This window comes from Mercenaria mercenaria, chromosome 12 (genome assembly GCF_021730395.1).
Source record: "Mercenaria mercenaria strain notata chromosome 12, MADL_Memer_1, whole genome shotgun sequence".
NCBI lineage: Eukaryota > Metazoa > Mollusca > Bivalvia > Venerida > Veneridae > Mercenaria > Mercenaria mercenaria.
The window spans coordinates 72,208,047-72,225,734 of NC_069372.1; the positions used below are offsets into that span (position 1 = coordinate 72,208,047).

Genomic DNA, 17,688 nt, shown 5'->3' on the forward strand with positions numbered 1-17,688 from the left:
AGCACTGTCTCTGACTTCTTCTGTATAGTGTCAAGTATATGTTAAAACGTTCCATTTGTATTTGATAAACTTTGATAACTTGTTTCTTTATGTCAATCATTTCACCATTATTACCACATGAAATATATATATATCAAACTTATTAGTGTTTGTAATTATTTTCTGTCCAATGGCATTGCAGTATTTTCAAATTATCGGGAAATTTATTTTGGTAAATCGGCATTTACTTCCAGTCGTTTATTAACCCGGTAAGTCATATACTAAACAAACAAGAGCTGTCACAGGAGATGGCGCGCTGGACTATTTCGATGCTGGATAGTGAAAATGGGCATATTTGATGAAGCTGGAGGTGTCACTGGAGTGTTTAATGACTCCAATGTAGAAGAAGATACTGGATAATAGCTCAAGTCTGTGTCAAAAGTATTAAACTATATGAAATCAGTCTTAGTATTTGTTTAAACGTAAATATTGCTTTCCTAGCACTGGTGGCAAAACTTTTGTTCCACTTACCCATACCAAACAAGCGGAACTTCATCATATTTTACTATACTATTATAAAGACAAGTAGAAAATAGCTCTTTGCAAAAATGGATCTTAAGTTGAAATCAGATTTCTTCATTGCTGCTTAGGCATATCTACTTCTAAAGGCAAACAAAATATGATCAATCAAATTAATTCATTGTGCTATTCATAAACAAACCATAAACAAACCGATAACTGGATGCCTAGAAAACAGAAGGCAGGCTAGGCAGCTGGTAACCTGCTGTGTCTCTTTTTCAGCCTTAGTGTTGGCTGCACTATAAGACAGACTCTAATGTTTAAACAAGTCTGTGCCACGTTTGACTGGAAAATGTTTACAAAATCTCTACAACAAAACAAACACCCTTTAAACCATCAAGTCTTTCTCTGCTAATGAAACTGAATTAACCCATACCTTGCTAAATTTCTATAATGAACTTGTCCATCATTCAATTTGGACAGTACCATTAACTTTTAAAAGGGGTGCATACCAAAAAATTACTGACAGAATGGCGAACAGTGCAGACCATGATCAGACTGCATGGATATGCAGGCTGATCTTGGTCTGCACTGGTCGCAAAGACAAAACCAATCGCCGCCAGCAGGCTAAGGGTTAAACAAGACAGTGTTTTCATTCCAGTTAATGATATCATTTCTTTTTTTTTTTTTGTTACCAGTAAGCCATCATTTTTTTGCACATGTCTGATAAGGGATATGGGCCCCCATTATGGAAGGGAAAATGCCACCCAAAGCAATGGCGGACGACAATAACTGAAGGCCATTTAAACCATACCATTCATGTTTGAAAGAAAAATAGAAGATTCTGTAAACACAAGAGCCTTAGCTATAGATGTTCAATACGGAATCCTGCTTGGCTCATGCCTTGTGTCGTCCAAGGGCATTTTCCCTTAATTTCAATCCAAAATTTCACTTCTTTTTTCACAAAGCAGTGGAAAAAATTCACTACTTCATGTACATTCCACAAATTATCAGGGTTTTAAATTTCTTTGTTTACGTTATGGTAAACTTGATGTTGATCAATAACAAATTTGTGGCTATTTTTAATCCAATCAAGCTGGGTATCTGGTAAAGCACCAAAGCTAAACGTTATTTATACAGCAATGATAAACAAGCGCACTTTTGAATGTGTTTCCAGTTTCAAATTTAAATGTTAAATACTCCTCATAAGGCTTCTGGCAGCTTAAAAGCAACAGCTGAATTTCAGTATTAAGAAGAACAAGTGAAAAACAAGTTCTCCCAAAATATCTGTTGATAAAATTATAAACAAGAGCACCGCCTTGTGAGTGCAGACGCTCATCTGATTTAAAACTATTTTTTGTCTCTGTATAATAGAAATATTGTACTACCCATGATTTTCTAAGTCGAAAAGGGGCCATAATTCTTGCAAAAAGCAATGTAGCCTTACAGTACTTGCTGTACATAGCTTTTAATGGGGAATATCTGCTCCAAGTTCTAAAGCAATAGCTTTGACCGTTAAGGAGAAAAGTTGATCTAAACACAAAACTTAACCAAGAAATCTGATATTTTTTAAGTCTAAAGGGACCATAATTCTTGCAAAAAGCAAGATGGGTCATGTTTCTTGCTGTACAGAACCAGCTTTTGATGGTGAACAAATGTTGCAAGTTTTAAAGCAATAGCTTTGATAGTTAAAAAAAAAGCTGACTTAAACACAAAACTCAACCAAGAAATCTGATTTTCTAAGTCCAAAAGGGGCCATATTTCTTGTAAAAAGCTGGATGGAGTTATGTTTCTTGCTGAACAGAGTCAGCTATTGATGGTGAACAAGTGTTTTAAGTTTAATATTTAAAGCAATAGCTTTGATTAGTTTAGGAGAGACGCTGACCTAAACATAAAACTTAACCAGGCAATGCTGAGGCCAATGCAGACGCTGATCAAGTGATGACAATAACTCATCATTGTTTTTCTTTTAAAAATCAGATGAGCTAAAAATCCAGGGCAAATCCTGATAATGAATTGAACGTGTTTCACTTTTGCCTTTTTTCTTCTTTACGCCCAAGAGTTACTGTTTAAGGCCTTTATTTTTTACTATTTATTTTTACTATTTTGTAGAGATGCACATATTTTTTCAAAATTTTCCAAAATGTCGTGCACACTGCTTTTCATAAAATGACCACGCCCAGGCCCATTCACAATTTTAGCTAAAAGAACCTTGCGTCCATTGTATCTATTGTTGACAAACACAAAACGTGGCAAACGCACGACACAATAAGAAATGGCTCCAATTTGGAGCAAGTGGCGGAAGTCTCTGGCAACAACAAAGCAAGATCGGGCCGAGACATTTTTGTTTCAAAGACACCAAGGATCATCTTACAGATTTGCTGTAAAGTCGGATACACTAGATATAAATAATAGATAAATCCATGGTCAACCCACCTACTTGCCTGTCAAACTTCAACCAACTATAGCGTTAATATCCTACTGCAGTTTATCAATTTTGTTAACCGCTGCCATTTTGAAAATTTTCAATCGGCGTGTTAAAAGCCGATAAACTAAATGAGTGCAGACATAAACCTCCTTCAACATTATGCATCAATCGTATGTTATTTTATTATAAATTAATTACTTCATAATTTATTTCAAATAAGGACACTATGGATAAAAACCGATTCTATGGACAACTGAAACTGCCGTACAAAATATTGTAAAAAGATCGGCAAGTTTGGTATTTTTTTCGAAAAGATTTAAAAATAAATCAATTAAATGTATATATCTGAACAAGTTGGTGCAAGAATTGTGCATTATTAAAGCAAGAGAATCTAAGCATGTATGAAAACATTTATAGAACTGAAAATAAATTAACTTAAATTTAGGTATTTGTTTTATAATGCAGGTAAAAGGAACTTTCATTTCCCATCTTCGTTTGGCACCAATGTCGGATCCAGTGGCTTGATCTTTGGCTCCAACTTTTGCCAAAATGACGAAAGTGTTGGCCACAGCTAAAAAATATCCAGAGCCATCCCTGGTCGTCGTGCGCCCTGTCCTGTTGAATTGTCGTATTACGTTGGGCATGGATCTAAGAGTTTATAACATGACAATTAATGCAGCATGTGACACGACACACTAAACGGCTGGTCGTGTCTCACATGACGCGTCGACCTAAAAGTTAAAATTTAGGTGTAAAAAAAAAAATGTTTGTTTCCGGTACCCTAAATGTTTTTATGTCCCTGGAGAATATTTTTTTCAACTTTTTAACAAAATGTTGCAAAACTGCACTTTTGTTTTAAACATGGTCAGTGATGTCAGAAATCAACTTATTGATGCTCTAAAGGTATAATCCCCTTAATTGTATTCATTTTTTGATACAAAAATAATTTCCGAAAAGTCTCCCTTAATAAAAACAAATCCAAAAAAAAAAAAAAAAAATTTCCGGCGTACCTACCCTAATTTTTTTCACAGACACTTGGGGGTCAGCTCCCCTCCCCCTCCCAGGCCACCCCTGTCAACCCTCAGTCAATATATTTTCGTTTTTTAAAACAAACTGAGCACATGTCTCTATCATCCAACGACTTCTGTTACCATTTCAACATGTTTTAAAAATTCACATATTCTATCAATGCTAAAAAAAACCCACAAGATAACTTACTTCGCAATGTAAACACGATTTTCTTGTCCAAGGAATCCGAATAGGAGAATAGATCCCAGCTTGATGTTGCACAGTCAAATTTACTATACAGAGGCAGGACACAGACGATATCATTAGCGGTTAAAATAAAAATACTTGCCAAAGAGGTCAACTGCCGCGATGGTCGAGATAGTACAGACGCTGATTCTGAAATTTCCTTTTTGGGCAGGGCCCCTGGGGTTCGCTCCGCACCTTGGGCATTCTTTTTTTCTTTCTTTTTTTAATATAATATTTTCATTATATTCTCAAGATAAATAAAAAATCAATTAAAAAAAGGAAAAAAAAAAGATTGCCCATAGCGCAGAGCGAACCCGCGGCCCTGCCCAAAAATAGGCTCACATAACCAGCGACTGTACTCTCTCTGCCATCGCGGCAGATGACAATGTGATCGAGTATTTTTATTATTACCACTAACAATATCGTCTGTGTCCCGGCTCTGTGTACAGTGAATTTGACTGCGCAACATCAAGCTGGGATCTATTCTCCTTTTCCTTGGACAAGCTATTTTGTGTTGAAAACGCTCGGAGTGAGTTGTCTTTAGTTTTTCTGAGCATTGATAGTATGTGGGAGATTTTTTAAACATATTGAAATGTTAACAGAAGTTGTTGTATGATCGAGACATGTGCTGAAGTTTGATTTAAAAGGCGAAAATGGTTGGCAGGGGCGGATTGGGAGGGGGACAGGTTCTGACCCCCAAGTGTCTGCGATTTGTTTTTAGCATGTTACCAGAAACAAATTTTTTTTTAGGCCTTAGTTTAACAGGACTGAAGACACACAGTGTAAGCCATCAAATTTCTGTAATCTTCTTCTTCTTCTTCTTCCGGTATCGATGCTGGGCCAAGAAATGACATTGTCGCATCGTGGTGACTATAATTATACACAAGTAAGGGAGGGTCCCAAGTGCCAAATGAAAAGCAGGATAAAAACAATAAGTAATGTAGTTAAATGGCAGCAGCGATCCCCTCCTTGAAGGCTTCCAAGGTGGGTACTGCAACGAGGCTCTGTGGGAGCTGGTTCCATAGAACTATGGTGGTAGGGAAGAAAGACTCCTTCAGTACCGAAGTCCTGCAGTATGGTGACCTGTATCTCATTCAGTGGCCTCTCATTGACACACCCTGTGGTTGAAGTATGCAACTTGGTATGGCAATGAGATTGTGGACTATCTTGTAGAACATAACTGCTTTGGCCTCTTTCCTTCGCTGCTGGAGACTCTCCCAGCCTAGAGTGTTGAGCATTGCGGTAACGCTGCTTTTACGAGAGTAATCTCCTAAAACGAATCTAGCAGCTCTGCATTGCAACTTTGGTGATGTTGGCCTATGTGTGGGGGTCCCATAAGGTGGCAGCATATTCAACTTTCGGTCGAATGTATGCTTTGTAGCAGGCCTCTTTTGTGGACTTGGGGCAAGATGAGAGCTTGCGACTGAGGAAGGCTGTAGTGTTGTTGGCTTTTTTGGTGATCATGTTGATGTGCACATTCCAAGACAGAGTGTCAGTTAGAACGGCCCCTAGGTATTTTGACTGTTTCGTTTGTTTTAGCTGTTTGCCATGGATGGTGTATTCGGCATTGATGTTTTTCCGCTTGTTGGAGATTCGGAGTACTTCGCACTTGTCAGGGTTGAATTCCATTAGCCATGTCTTTTCCCATTCCTGTAGTTTGATGAGGTCTTCTTGTAGAATCTGTGCATCCTCAGTGGTCTTGATGATCCGATACAACAGAGATTCATCTGCGAAGAGTCTAGTAGGAGACTGGACGCACTGGGGCATGTCATTGATATAGACCAAGAACAGGAGGGGGCCAAGAACTGTACCTGGGGGACACCTGATGTTACTGGTGCAGACCGAGAAGATTTACCCTCAAGTGTTACCTGCTGGCTATGGTTGCTCAAGAAACTTCTGATCCAGTCGAGCAACCTCCCTCGTACACCATAATGGTCCAGCTTCAGCGAAAGGCGCTTATGAGGAAATTTGTCGAAAGCTTTAGAGAAGTCCAGTAGAATGGCGTCAACCTGTTCCGCATTGTCAAGACTTGTTGCTATATCATTGATGGTCGTGATCAGCTGCGACTCACATGAATGCATTTTCCGGAAGCCATGTTGGTACTGGCTTATGGTATTGTGGCAATCAAAAAACTGCAACAGGTTGCTATGGACGATCAGGGCATCCTCTGGGTTTTTCATACTTGTCGCCAAACTTTTCGCCAAATTAAACAAGAGAATCATGATGGTCCTGAATCGCTCACCTGTTCCCACATGACCAAGTTTTGAGTATGATGTTGTTTTTTCTATTATTTGACATAGTGACCAAGTTTTTGAGCTCATGTGACCCAGTTTTGAACTTGACCTAGATATCATCAAGATAAAAATTCTGACCAATTTTCATGAAGATCCATTGAAAAATATGGCCTCTAGAGAGGTCACAAGGTTTTTCTATTATTTGACCTACTGACCTAGTTTTCGAAGGTACGTGACCCTGTTTTGAACTTGACCTAGATATCATCAAGGTGAACATTATCACTAATTTTCATGAAGATCTCATGAAAAATATGGCCTCTAGAGAGGTCACAAGGTTTTTCTATTTTTATAACTACTGGCCTAGTTTTTGACCGCATGTGACCCAGTTTCGAAAGTGACCTAGATATCATCAAGGTGAACATTCAGACTAATTTTTATGAAGATCCATTGAAAAATATGGCCTCTAGAGAGGTCAAAAGATTTTTCTAATTTTAGACCTACTGACCTAGTTTTTGATCGCAGTTGATCCAGTTTCAAACCTGACCTAGATATCATCAAGATGAAGATTCAGACCAACTTTCATACAGATCCCATGAAAAGTATGGCCTCTTAAGAGGTCACAAGATTTTATTTATTATTTGACCTACTGACCTAGTTTTTGACCCTACGTGACCCAGTTTCAAATTTGACCTAGATATCATCAAGGTGAACATTCTGACCAATATTCATGAAGATCCACTCAAGGGTATGGCCTCTAGAGAGGTCACAAGGTTTTTCTATTTTAAGACCTACTGACCTAGTTTTTGATCGCAGTTGACCCAGTTTTAAACTTGACCTATATATCATCAAGATAAACATACAGACCATCTTTCATACAGATCCCATGAAAAATATGGCCTCCAGAGAGGTCAAAACGTTTTTTCATTATTTGACCTACTGACCTACTTTTTGAAGGCACGTGACCCACTTTCGAACTTGACCTAGATATCATCAAGATGAACATTCTGACCAATTTTTATGAAGATCCATTCACAAGTATGACCTCTAGAGAGGTCACAAGGTTTTTCTATTTTTTTACCTACTGACCTAGTTTTTGAACGCACATGACCCAGTTTCAAACTTGACCAGGATATCATCAAGATGAACATTCAGACCAATTTTCATACAGATCCCATGAAAAATATGGCCTTTAGAGAGGTCACAAGGTTTTTCTATTATTTGATCTACTGACCTAGTTTTTGATGGCACGTGACCCACTTGACCTAGATATCATCAAGGTGAATATTCTGACCAATTTTCATGAAGATCTTGTGAAATATATGGCCTCTAGAGAGGTCACAAGGTTTTTCTATTTTTTGACCTACTGACCTAGTTTTTGGCCGCATGTGACCCAGTTTCGAACTTGACCTAGATATCATCAAGGTGAACATTCTGACCAATTTTCAGACCCCATGAAAAATGTGACTTCTAGAGTGGTCACAAGCAAAAGTTTATGCACGGAAGCACAGACAGATGCACGCACGGACAGACGCACGCACGGACGCTGCGCGATCACAAAAGCTCACCTTGTCACTTTGTGACAGGTGAGCTAAAAAGTTGGAGCCACTTTTGAGCCAAAGTTCTGAGCCACTTATTTCTCTCAGTTGGCTGTCATAGTGTGCATAGGGAAATTAATTATTGTAAATAATTACATTTAATAGGAATAATAACAATGTGTATTGAATAATTGTAAGTAAATACAAAATAAAAAGTTCAGTTTCTAAATTTAAAGTAGAATATAACTTAAACTGTCATGAGATTTCTATAATCCTTACTGTCTTATATACATTATTTTCCAAAGTTTCTGAACATTTTAAAGAAATTAGCCAGGATACCAACGGAGTCCACTGACATTGTTGTTTTGTTTTCACACCCATAGTTAAGATCTTGACAATTTTTAACTCATTAGATTAATCTTGATTTAACTGACGAATTAGAAAATTATCTAAAATTTTAGCAAAAAGTAACAAACTTAATCTGTATCTTTCGTACTAATTAAAAATTTGTCATACAACTGCATATCACAAACATACATGTTGGTCTTTTTGTAAAAATCCAAACACATTAAGTATGCTGTAATTGTCGTTAATTTTGGTGAATCCTCAGCATACTTCAAATATACAAGTTCGCAGATGTTTTTTTAACTGATTGATTATCAATTCACACATATTTACGCAATTATCTTCTCAAAGTGGCACCCAGTGGGTGACCCACTCACCCAACATAGCCGAAAACATCAATAGCTGAATCGACAAATACACCGTCTAGACTGTTTTATTTACAACCAGCGCCTAGGTAAACACGTCTATCAAGAACCAATTCTTGATCGCTTATATCATTACGGAAAAAAAACATGAACGACCCCAAAAATAATATGCGCCACTCATTTTCGCCAATTTGCAAAATTTAACGCCAAATTCTTAGAATTATCGCAAATGGCGACATTGGCGATCGACAGCGGAGGCCCTGGACGATATGCTTGAGGAGAACTGACGAGAACTGCTTGTTCAGTATCTCTGCCTTTGTGATTGCATCAACATGGCTGATACCATCCATCTTCAGTGGTGCTACCCCAGTGCTGTCACACTTCTTGCTTTTTATGAAGGTGTACAGCTTCTTTGATTTGTCGTCTGTCACTAGGTCGCTGACATACTTATCGTGGGCTGTTTTACATTCCTTCTTGGTGGCAAGTTGTATGTTCCTGTACTTGTCCCAGTCTGTTTTTGAATTTGACTGCTATGCTTTCTTATACGCACGTTTCTTCCGTCGTGAATACTAGCTATAACATCGAAGGCAACATCCTCCAGAAGGTAGATTCCCATCCCTACCTCAGAGTTGAACTTACCTCAGATCTTACCTGGAAACACCACATAAACAATATTACTGGCAAAGCTAACAAAATACACAACCTTTTAAGACGACATCTCTACAACTGCAACCAGGAAGTGAAACAGAAAGCATTTACATTTCTTGTTCGACCACATCTCGAGTACTCCTCCTCAGTATGGGACCCCTATTACAAACAAGATATTCTGAAAAAGTGTAACGCAGGGGTGCAGGGCTAGACACTAACTTTTTTCCAGTGGTTTTGCAAACTGATGGTCCGACAGAATTTCAGGTGGTCCTACCTAGATGGATGCTTTTTCTTTTTTTAAGTTAACGCAACCAGTAACATATGAGACCCCCTCTTCTTCCATGGAGTACTTTTTACAAACACTGCAAAACGTAATTTTTATACTATTATTTTGATAAACATCTGCCGTTCAATTAATGAAAATAATTTGAAAATCAAAATTCAAAATAAAGATGTCAACAAAGAAGATTTTTTTCAGCAATTCATATTTTAAGTTGTCTTATTTTGCACATTGCAGGTCATATATGAAAAGTGGATGGGGTTTGGTGCCTTTTCTCAAAAAATGCTTCAAAATAAGAGCTTTTTTTGCAACAGTTGTCATTTTTTCTTAAATCAAAGAGCTATAAAAATAAATAGATCGGCAACTTGAATGGCATATAGAGCAAATCTCGCCAACATCCCGTGACAACTGAATGAGATCTCGTTTACCGGAAGTGACGCGTTCTCCATGCGCCATTTTGTATGCTAAAGCAATTATTCATCGGTAAATTAATTATCTCCGTATGACCATGCTTCTTTTGATGATAAAAAACGTGTACTTTGTGTCTTAAAGACTATTTCACATTAAACTTATGTTGTTTTAGAAGCTAACATGTATTTTAAATGTAGTTTTAAAGGTACAAATTGTAACTCCATGCTCGCCGACATTTGTTTTTACTAAGATAACGCCGATTTACGCTCTGACACGAGATCACGCGAGATTACAGCCAGTTGCCATTCTGTGTATTTTATACTTCTTTGCTTAAATGCAGACTTTTATTGACTTTTTATTAAGATTGCACTAGAAAATCTTGTTAACAAGAGGACCACGATGGTCCTGAATCGCTCACCTATCCCCACATGACCCAGTTTTGAACTGAGTATGACGTCGTTATTTCTATTATTTGACATAGTGACCTAGTTTTTGAGCACATGTGACCTAGATATCATCAAGATAAAAAATTCTGACCAATTTTCATAAGATCCATTGAAAAATATGGCCTCTAGAGAGGTCACAAGGTTTTTCTATTATTTGACCTAATGACCTAGTTTTTGAAGGCACGTGACCCACTTTTAAACTTGACCTAGATATCATCAAGGTGAACATTCTCACCAATTTTCATGAAGATCTCGTGAAAAATATGGCCTCTAGAGAGGTCACAAGGTTTTTCTATTTTTCGACCTACTGACCTAGTTTTTGACCGCATATGACCCAGTTACGAATCTGACCTAGATATCATCAAGCTGAACATTCTCACCAATTTTCATGAAGATCCGTTGAGAAATATGGCCTCTAGAGAGGTCACAAGGTTTTTTCTATTTTTAGACCTACTGACCTAGTTTTTGACCCCACGTGACCCAGTTTCGAACTTGACTTAGATATCATCAAGGTGAACATTCTGACCAATATTCATGAAGATCTCATGAAAAATATGGCCTCTAGAGAGGTCACAAGGTTTTTCTATTTTTAGATCTACTGACCTAGTTAACCCCACGTGACCCAGTTTCGAACTTGACCTAGATATCTTCAAGGTAAACACTCTGACCAATTTTCATGAAGATCCATTGAAAAATATCGCCTCTAGAGAGGTCACAAGGTTTTCCTATTTTTAGACCTACTGACCTAGTTTTTGACCGCATGTGACCCAGTTTCGAACTTGACCTAGATATCATCAAGATGAACATTCTGACCAATATTCATGAAAATCTCATGAAAAATATGGCCTCTAGAGAGGTCACAAGGTTTTTCTATTTTTAGATTTACTGACCTAGTTTTTAACCCCACGTGACCCAGTTTCGAACTTGACCTAGATATCATCAAGGTGAACATTCTGGCCAATTTTCATGAAGATCCATTGAGAAATATGGCCTCTAGAGAGGTCACAAGGTTTTTCTATTTTTAGACCTAATGACCTAGTTTTTGACCCTACGTGACCGAGTTTCGAACTTGACCTAGATATCATCAAGGTAAACATTCTGACCAATATTCATGAAGATCTCATGAAAAATATGGCCTCTAGAGAGGTCACAAGGTTTTTTTATTTTTAGACCTACTGACCTAGTTTTTGAACCCACGTGACCCAGTTTCGAACTTGACCTAGATATCATCAAGGTGAACATTCTGACCAATTTTCATGAAGATCTTATGAAATATATGGCCTCTAGAGAGGTCACAAGGTTTTTCTATTTTTAGACCTACTGACCTAGTTTTTGATGGCACGTAACCCAGTTTCGAACTTGACCTAGATATCATCAAGATGAACATTCTGACCAACTTTCATAAAGATCCCATGAAAAATGTGACCTCTAGAGTGGTCACAAGCAAAAGTTTACGGACGCACGTACGCACGGACGGACGACAGACGACGGACACCGCGTGATCACAAAAGCTCACCTTGTCACTTTGTGACAGGTGAGCTAAAAATGTCCGAAAATCACAGCCGTGAAAACGGGTGACAAATTATGGCAAACGAAAGTAACATTAAATTCTTGATAAAATATGTGTTACAAAAATCTTTTTTTTTTCCATTATACCTATTGAATGCTTATAATTTCTGCTTATTTAAGCATTTTTATTTGTTTTGGCCCAAACAAAGCCTCGGTAATGATAATAAATTAAATAAAATGCTATAGATCGTAACGGCTGACCGGCTCATATAAACGTGTCAAGCACATAAAACAAATGATTTTAGTTTTCAGTAATGATCGGCAAGACACATAACAATACAGCATATTAAAGCTGTATACTGCTAATTAGCAAGTTTTACAAACACGATAATAGACGGTTTTTCGCATTGTTTATCAATTAACTTTAAACAATAAACGCTTATGATAATGAAGGGCATTATAATTGTACTGGATGACAACGTGTCAGTCAGCTCGTGGCGTGATTGACATATTACAGTTGCTAGTTAATATACGACGCTCCGCCACTGTCATACTTCCGCTTTTGGCGGCAAACAATATTTAAATTCATCGGGATTTTGATTGGCACAGGGGCAGAACTTTCGTACTCGAGACAATTTCCGCGGGTCAAGCCGACGCATGGGGCATTTTCTGAGCGGGTCAGATACAAAGTTTTTCTCGATTTTCGCGGGTCAAAATCCGGTATCTCGGGTCTACCGAACACTGGATACTGTACTGATACCTTGCAGACTAGGTATTCCCATGAGGTCGTAAATGAATACATCAAGCCGATAGATAAGTTACCGTGTTCCAAAACCAAATTCTATTTTTAAACTGCTGTACTTCGGTACTGTGAACAATTCAATGTTTATTAATTTATTTTAAAAATGACTTGCTTGTAATTTTCGGTGGTCCATTGGACCACACAGATACCAAAAGTTAGTGGTCCTCCCAGAAAAGCACTGGTCTCGGACCAGCGTAAGTGTCGAGCCCTAGGGGTGCCCGTTTTGTTACTGGAAATCATTCTTACAGAGAAAGCGTTACATCTATGCTGAACGATCTCAATTGGCCTCCTCTCAAACAACGTAGGCAGCAAAAACGACTGACTACTTTCTACAAGGCAGTTAACAATGAGTCTCCTGTTACCATCCCAGAGTACCTCCAACGTCCTGTCCGCCATGTTACTAGAAAACACAGCCAAGCCTACATTGAACTCCGTGCAAACTATGAGCAGTACAAGAACAGCTTCCTGCCCCGTACCACCCGTGAGTGGAATGCCCTCCCACCAGACCTCGTGCAGGCCACATCTGCAGACAACTTCAGTCACCGCCTGCAGAAATACATCGCCTAGACACTACAAGGGTTTTTATCTGTTTTTCACTTATACATATAGCAGCTTTTAACCATTGTGATGTCGTCACTTGCCTGCGATGCGAAAGCCCTTGGCAGTACGAGCATAGAAGATGTATACCATTCATCTGTAATGTCGCAGTACTCGACATTCGACGTAACGACATTAAACAAGAAACAACACAACAGTGTATTTCTTGTCTTTACCACAATACTTCATGTCATATGCATCAATAACTGTGTGAAAATGAATAAGATATCATTCAAGAAACAGCCATGTGTACTTTGACAACAATAGTCAGCCATTGTTATCATGTGACGTCTAATCACTAATGTCGCGGTACAGGTCAACAATTGTGTCAATCAAACTATCATAGGTTAAAAAACACTAAATATAATTCAAACATTGAAAAGCTATCTAAGTCAAACTAACAGGAACACTCAAAAGTCATTAAACGCCAATTTAAACGTTTTATATTATCTGTTCACAGTGGCACTATCGAAAATATTCTCCTCTGGGCAGCGGACACACCAGATATTTTGCAAGTAAATCACAAGGTGGCGGGCGTGATCATAATGTACATTATGTCGTTACGTCGAATGTCAAGTACCGCGACATTACAGATGAACGGTATATTGACTATTGTATGTGTCTAGCACCAGTACAATGGGTGTATTTTGAGGAGATGGTCAGGGGGCCCCCATATCCCTTCCTCCCCCTTAAAATCCGTCGAGTTAAAGACGTTTTGATTTTTCACCTGATACTGATATTTCATTCATTTTTGTGTAGCTGGGGGATGTTACGTAAAACTTGGTGTCCTCTAACCTAAAGGCGGGACTTAATTTGCATAATTAATGAGGACAAATGCCGATCAGCTGGTAGACGAACTTATAAACATTGCAAATATTTGCTTAATTCATGGATTTTTGCAATAGACATGTGAAAAATACGATTTTAATAAATATTGACAGATATTTAGCAATGTAACTGCATGTAGGAACATTTTTCGGCTAGCAAGACATTTCGACCCCAAGATATTTCAACCCCAAGAGACAATTCGACCCCAAGACATTTCAACCCCAACTCCTTGGACATTTCGACCCCATTCCATGATATGCCTGAAAACATCTAAGAATGCCGTCATTATTATAATTTAGCTTTAATCTAAGGATAATTGAGCAATTTCAAAATGTAATAACGCTTAATTACCAATAAAAATGTTAAAATACGGTTATTTTCGTGAAAATAAGATTTTTTTTACGAAAAAGAGCCATATTTGTCTAAATTTCTTTATTTTCTAAATTCTTTTTTTTTTAATTTCTTAAAGACTATATTAGTACATGCCTTCATATGAAAAATGAGTTATTTTTATCTCACAATAACGGAATAATCATCATTTATAAATTATCTTTTTTTATTAACGAAAATAACGGGATTTATGTATCAGCCGCGTTTATTACGTAAATAATTTATGAACAAATCGTTCCGATTATCTATCTTAAAATAACCTTCATATAACATATTTTCATACTTGGTGTTTATTTATATTTTCAAATCATCTTAAAGACTATTTTAGTACACGGCTATATTTAAAAAAAAAAAGATTTTTAAATCATGGGCCGATTTCGCTGATTTTAATTATGAAAATAACTTTAATAAAGTCACATCTTTAATATCTCTTTATTTATTTATTTATTTTCATTTGATTTTTTTTTTTTTTTTTTTTTTTTGGTGAAAGATATATGCATCTCATTTCTATGGGATTCAACCAAATATAAATAATTATAATGTAACTCAAAGAAGTTTAAGATGTCACCATCTTCATTATATTGATATTTAGAATCATAATCAGAAAAACGTGATCTTTTGATTGGATTATCACACCTTGATTAATTGTTTGTTGATATACAGCACGTGTATATTTATCTGCAGTGCGCATTGCAATTAACAATCAATTAAGCGATTGTGGTGACATCGGATATTTATAAATATGTGTCAACATTATCTTTAATTTAGGCGAAAATGAAAAAAAAAAAACAATAGGAAATTAAACAACATATTGCTTATTTTCGCATTTAATGTTATTTTCGTAAGAAATTTTGACGCACACATCAAGTATTTGCTTTACAAAATACAGAATATGATTTTTGTTATTTACAAACTGCTCTTTTCTTTTCTATGAACGACATTCCTTCCAGTTGTAAAATATCAAACACAAAATCCCCGTTACTGCAAAATATAAGAATATGTGAGTACTGTTCTGTTAAAAATGGGGGAAAAATATTATCATATTTCATATCTGTAAGGAAAATGTGGCAGCCGTATTACTTTTTTCTATATTAAATATTTTAGCATGATTTTAAAAGTATGATTTTAACAACTTCAAGAGATTTCGGTCACGCATTAAACCGGAATCCACCTAAAAAACCGGGATACACCGGAATACATTTTCCATAACCGGAATACACCTGTATTTTGTAAGTTAAAGGTATTTTTGAAGGTTTTTTTAAATAATTCAATCATATATATCATTAATGAATAAAATACGACAGGAAAATAAAATACGTTCACGCAAAATGACTTTATACGAGACTGAAATTCGGCGACCGCGCGGGAAATTTCTATTACCGAAATACACCCTTATTTTATTAATAAATGGTATTTTGTAGGGTTTATTGCAGAAATCATTTGTGTATAATATAAATAATAAGTTTCAGAAGAATAAATAAAATTCTTTAACGCAAAACGATCGCGATAATTTTGTTAGCTTTTAAATTGAATAAAAGCTTATCATATTTAACTGCACTTACCTTGTTAGACATCATTTGTCACATGTCACTTGTGTGTGCTTACAAATATACTGATTAATTGATATAATCAATAGGTGCAATAATCCAATCAAACTCTATCAGGACTAATCAGAGGCAAGTGTTTGTTACGCCGCATATATTCAAAGGACATTAATTGTGCTTTGGCAATAAATGCACTGTTTTTATATTCATATATAAACATGATATAATTCTTTTAAAAAACTGATTTTTCATAACATTTTTTCTTCTTAAATTATCAAATTAAACATGAAGAAATAATTCAATTAGTTCTAATAATAAACATACGGCCGGTCCTTTCTGGTCAGCGCGGTTTATTCACTGACACTGTGTATGATTCATTTAAAAATAGAATATTTATATAGATCTATATATTCATATTTTCTAAAATATGCAAAACGAAAGAAATATAAAATGAAAACATACAACTATTTCTTAGGGGTCGAAATGTCTTGGGGTCGAAATGTCTTTGGGGTCGAATTGTCCAAGAAAATTAAATTTTGGGGTTGGAATGTCTTGGGGTCGAAACGTCCAAGATTCCATTTTTCGCCAGCATGAGTAAAATAGGTCACGAACTTCACCGGTAAACACCACATAGGTGGTGCAACTCAAATACCGCGAAATTAGTGATGATGCGAGATTAGTGATGTTGAGTATAGAAGCTACTAGTGAAGCGGCGAATGGTGCGGTTGCACCAAGGTTGGCTAAATCTGGCAGATGTCAGAGACTAGAGTCATATTCTAGAATTGGTCCGTAAGAGGAAGTTACATGGAAGTCAGGTTTCACAATAAAGTTCTTTGAAGGCTGATCAAAGCAAAATCTTGCATGGGACTTATTAACCATGGTGTATTTTACGGTAACACATCCATTAAAATTTCATCAAAATAAATCTAATTCGCACCGCTGTTTCCCTTCTTGACTTTGAAGTCTTTGACCTTTTATCATTTTCCATGGTTTTCTATCTTAAACAAGTTGTGACACTTCTGTTTAAGAGCTTTTCGCAAATATTTCTGTTCCGCTCGTGTGTTGTTGTTTTTTTTTTCCGAGCCAATAGGATAATATAGTTACTCCAACCGGTAAGAATAGTCCGAAATGGGCTCCATTTCGCGAAATGGACTTAAAGTTACAATACACTAAATAGTTGTTCTTCTTTATCCTAAATAAACTGCAGCACACACCAGAACCCATTTTAAAGAGAATTCCTATAGTTTTTTTTTATTTCATAGATTTTTTTTCCAAATTCACATAACTGATAGGAAATTTTGTGTTGAAAACAATGAACAAATAAAAACAAATGGGTCATCAGGCTTGTTTTTGTGAAAAATTGTTTTAAACACACCCACTGTTGTTGAAATTGCTAGTCACATTTGTAATACAATGTCATTACAATGATGGATATACAAATGAAAAAAAAGCTTGTTTCATATTCACGTTTGTGAACTTTTGTTAATGAAAAATACTAGTAAAGAATAATTTTTTAAATGTTGAAAGAAAATCATAGATTTTTTTTCTGTTTTCCTTGTGTATAGATAATTGTA

At 36.5% G+C, this 17,688-nt stretch overlaps 1 protein-coding gene across 1 annotated transcript in view; it reads right to left on the reverse strand.

Annotated features, from left to right (window-relative positions):
• Window positions 1–17,196, reverse strand: part of LOC123534421 (tRNA wybutosine-synthesizing protein 4-like) — a 56,985-nt gene extending 39,789 nt beyond the window's left edge. Inside the window, exon 1 of the mRNA XM_045316663.2 lies at window positions 17,052–17,196. Within this exon, the coding sequence (XP_045172598.2) occupies window positions 17,052–17,102 (51 nt within the window). The 5' untranslated portion in view covers window positions 17,103–17,196. The remainder of the gene's footprint in view (window positions 1–17,051) is intronic.
• Between the last annotated feature and the right edge of the window lie 492 nt (window positions 17,197–17,688).